Here is a 4,491-nt window from a genome sequence, read left to right on the forward strand (position 1 = left end):
ATACATAAAAAAATAAAAAAAATCCAAAAAAAAATAATCACCCACAAAGTAACATACATGGTAACTCGTAAGCTGGCACGAGGTGTTAAACCCATGTGATAACGACTGTCGTTTTCCGGCCACGCGAGGACAAAGTAAGTTACATTCATTCATTTATTTTTATAATATGGGTGTTGTTTCTCATACACCTCATGCTCGCTTACAAGTTACCACGTGTGTAACTTGTTTATTTTTGCATGGAGGGAAAATGGTGGTTGTTATAACATGGATGTTCTGTTTCATACACCTCGTGCCTTCTTACGTGTTACCAAGTATGTTACTTTGCAGGTGATTATTTTTTTTATGTGTGGCTGATAATTTAGACAACCCATTAGTGACCACCGGGTTGAAGCAAATGCAATTAAATGTCTTGCCCAAGGACACATACGCCCACAATAATAGCAGCAACGACGAGCCTTGAACCCATTACCTCTGGGTTAGAGGCAGGTGCGCTAACCAACTGTGCTACGGCGCCAGACAAAGAATAATTTCTGTACTTACTTGTTGTTGTTGTACCAGCTGTTGTTGGGGCTTGGGTAGGAACTTCACTTGGGTCTAAAAGTAATTAAAAATTTGTTTTAATAAAGTTACCATAGGATTTTGAAATTGGCAACAATCACCTACAAAGTTACATACGTGAAAACTCGTAAGCGGGCACGAGGTGTATGAAACAGAACACCCGTGTTATAACGACTGTCGTTTTCCAGCCACACGAGGATAAAGCAAGTTACATGTATTACATAAAATAACTAATTTTTAAGGAATTATGAATGTAACTTATTTATTCTTGCGTGGCGGGAAAGAGACAGTCGTTATAACACAGCTGTTCTGTTTCATACACCTCGTGCCTGCTTACGAATTACCAAGTATGTAACTTTGTTGGTGAATATTTTTTACAGTAACTTATTTTACTTTTAGGCGCTTTACATTAAATACCTATTAAAACAAAACAAAAAGCACCCGGAATTTTCTTACCTACTGCAGAAAACTGAATTCTAAAACCACTGTGTTGTATAGAAGAATCAGTTTGAAAATGAATGCTCAAATAGTTGCCGCGTGAGTATACGGTTGTAGTGTTACTTACTGTACCACTAAATCGGCCAAGAGTTAGAGAACTGTTGTTACTTTCATTGCGTGATCGTGCCTGAAAAAATATGGTTTGTATTATTTTGTGTGGGGTTTTCACACCTCATGCTCGCTGTCGAGTTATAGGAGTAAACACACTCCTTGTGTTTATTGTTGAGTTATAACATGGGTGTCTTCTTATACACCAGACACACATGGTGTATTCATACACCTCATGTTCACTGTTGAGTTATAACATGGGTGTCTTCTTATACACCAGACACACATGGTGTATTCATACACCTCATGCTCACTGTTGAGTTATAACATGGATGTCTTCTTATACACCAGACACACATGATGTATTCATACACCTCATGCTTGCTGTCAAGTTATACCACAAAAATCCCAAACCCACTAATAATACGTTCACACACTTCATGCTCACTGTCAAACAACATATTTTATTTTATTCTACTTAAACTTACATCAAGAACATATAAAATATCGCAGCAAGATTCCGTTACAAAATCTACAAAATCAAGTCGAACGATTTTTCCAACGGGAGCGTCGACCGTCCACCAGCAGTTTAGGTTTGAGTTGTAGTTATTAGGGAAAGTTGGGAGTTGTATATATTCCTCTGTCAAGCCCACGACGGCAAGATAGCCATGGTGGGGCCCGCAGCGTTCATTTGGCGCTAAAAAAATTTTGATTAGTAAAAAAATGAAGTTTCAATTTTTGTTACTTTTTGGGGGGGAATTAGTAATTTTTTATTTTTTAGTACTTTCTTGTGTGGGGAGGTAATGATAGATAACATGGGAGTTTTGTTTCATACACCTTGTGCCCGCTTACGAGTTACCACGTATGTAACTTTGCGGGTGATTGTTTTGTTGTATCCATGACAACTTGGACAACCCATTAGTGACCACTGGGTTGGAGAAATTGTCGTTGAGTGTCTTGCCCAAGGACACATACACCCACAATGGTAGCAGCGACGAGCCTTGAACCCATAACCTCTAGGTTACAGGCAGGCGCAACCAATTGTGCAACGGAGCCGGTCTCATTTAATTTTCGGTAAATTTTTACCTGTAGTAGAGGATACAGTAGTAGGTAGTTCAGTGCTTGAAGGGGGTACATCACTGGCACCTAAAATTTTAAAAAAGGAAAATTATAAAAAATAGTATGCATATATATATAGTAGGGTGGGGTAAGATGGTCCATATTTTTTTTGTCCCATTTGGTAATAAACGAAGAATATTTACAGAATTATATAACCGTATCCTCAAGACTCTAAAAAGGCGTGTTAATTGTTTAAAACTTTTAGGAAATACGAGATATTATTTAGGTGGTACATAAAAACTAATATATAGTAGAGTGGGGAAAGATGGGACACCTTCTTATTCTATTTTAATGTCCCATTTGGTAGTAAACAAATAACATTCAAAGAATTACAAAACCTTGGACCATTGTTAATTGTTTAAAACACGTTAAGGATATTTGGATATTGCGAGCTAAAGGTGTCCCGTATTCCCCCATCTACTTTATAATAAATACAAAAAAAAATTACTTACCAATCGCAGTATATTTAATTCGAAATCCTCTTTTCCCAACAGAAGTATCCGTATGGAACTTTATGCTTACAAATTCAGATTGGGAATAAATGACTGTACCATTAGAGTCGCCACTATAATAACCCATGAGCAGGGTCCTGTTATCTGTTTGTCCTTCCGAATTGTATATCTGAAAAATGAGAGTGTTAGGGGGTACCTCATGCTCACTGTCGAGTTTTAAGAGTATTCATACACCTCATGCTCACTGTCGAGTTATAACATGGATGTCTTCTTACACACCATACACACATGGTGTATTGATACACCTCATGCTCACTGTCGAGTTATAACATGGTGTCTTCTTATACACCAGACACACATGGTGTATTCATACACCTCATGCTCCTGGTCAATTTATAACAGAGTTATTTACAGAAAATGTTACAACAAAACTTACATAAAGAAAATCGCAGCAAGATTCTAACGAAAAATCGACAAAATCTAATCTGACTCTTTTTCCTACAGTAGCAGTAATAGTCCACCAGCAATTTAAGTTTGGATCGTAGTCGTTAGGGTAGCTTGGGAGTTGTAAATACCCGTCAGCGTCAACGGCATGCAAATAGTTTTCGCTGCCACATGGATTTGGTAGTTCTGTAAAAAAAGTTTAGGAAAATAATTTTATATAAAATACACATTTTTTATACAGAAACAAAAACACAATTTTTAGTTTGAAATTTTTAAAAGATTTTATTAATTTTTTTTTTTTGATTTTTTATGCACAAATGCATAATCACGCCAACAACTAAGAGAGCTTCAAGCATCCAAAAGTTATGAATAAATAAATGAATGAACGCAAATTATTTATTCTTGCGTGGCTGGAAAGCGACAGTCGTTATAACACAGGTGTTTTTTTCATACACCTCGTTCCTGCTTACAAGTTACCATGTATGTAACTTTGTGGGTGATTGTTTTTTGGATCATTTATGTAATACTGACAAATTAAACAACCCAATAGTGACCACTAGGTTAAAACAATTGCCGTTAAGAGTCTTGCCCAAAGACACAGACGCCTACAATGGTAGCAGCGACAAACCTTGAACCCATTACCTCTGGGTTAAAGACATTTGCCCTAACCAACTGTGCCACTGCGTAAATAATGAACGACTATTAAACATACCTGGCGCCGTTGTTGTTACTGGTACTTCATTTTCCACTGAAAAATATATAAGGTTTAGAGGTCGACCGATATATCGGTTTACCGATATTATCGGCCGATATTTACGTTCCACCGATAATCGGTATCGGTAAAAAAGCGCCGATATTTCACCGATATATTAATAGTTCGTGCGAAGCGACGTGCGTCCTACTTGACCTTTACGTGTGTTCGTAGTTTAACGTCCACGTGCCTCGTACTTTAGCCTTCACGTGCGTGCTAGTTTAACGTCCACGTGCGTCATAGTTTGACCTTTACGTGCGTCGTATTTATGCGTGGTAGTTTGACCTTTACGTGCGTCGTAGTTTGACCTTTACGTGCGTCGTAGTTTGACCTTTACGTGCGTCGTAGTTTGACCTTTACGTGCGTCGTAGTTTGACCTTTACGTGCGTCGTAGTTTGACCTTTACGTGCGTCGTAGTTTGACGTAGTTTGACCTTTACGTGCGTTGGAGTTTGACCTTTACGTGCGTCGTAGTTTTGACCTTTACGTGCGTCGTAGTTTGACCTTTACGTGCGTCGTAGTTTAACGTCCACGTGTGTCATAGTTTAACGTCCACGTGCGTCGTAGTTTAGCGTTCATGTGCGTCCTAGTTTCGTACAAAAGCAAAACTTCCTAAGAACAT

At 38.1% G+C, this 4,491-nt stretch overlaps 1 protein-coding gene across 1 annotated transcript in view; it reads right to left on the minus strand.

Annotated features, from left to right (window-relative positions):
• Positions 1–4,491, minus strand: part of LOC100184756 (cubilin-like) — a 31,132-nt gene that overhangs the window by 11,537 nt on the left and 15,104 nt on the right. The window contains exons 24-30 of the mRNA XM_026838178.1: positions 3,832–3,867; positions 3,112–3,305; positions 2,676–2,844; positions 2,191–2,250; positions 1,593–1,801; positions 1,015–1,183; positions 541–594 (exon numbers count right to left, since the gene is read on the minus strand). Coding sequence (XP_026693979.1) covers positions 541–594; positions 1,015–1,183; positions 1,593–1,801; positions 2,191–2,250; positions 2,676–2,844; positions 3,112–3,305; positions 3,832–3,867 — 891 coding nt within the window. The remainder of the gene's footprint in view (positions 1–540; positions 595–1,014; positions 1,184–1,592; positions 1,802–2,190; positions 2,251–2,675; positions 2,845–3,111; positions 3,306–3,831; positions 3,868–4,491) is intronic.

The sequence above is a fragment of the Ciona intestinalis genome, unplaced genomic scaffold (assembly GCF_000224145.3).
Source record: "Ciona intestinalis unplaced genomic scaffold, KH HT000064.2, whole genome shotgun sequence".
NCBI lineage: Eukaryota > Metazoa > Chordata > Ascidiacea > Phlebobranchia > Cionidae > Ciona > Ciona intestinalis.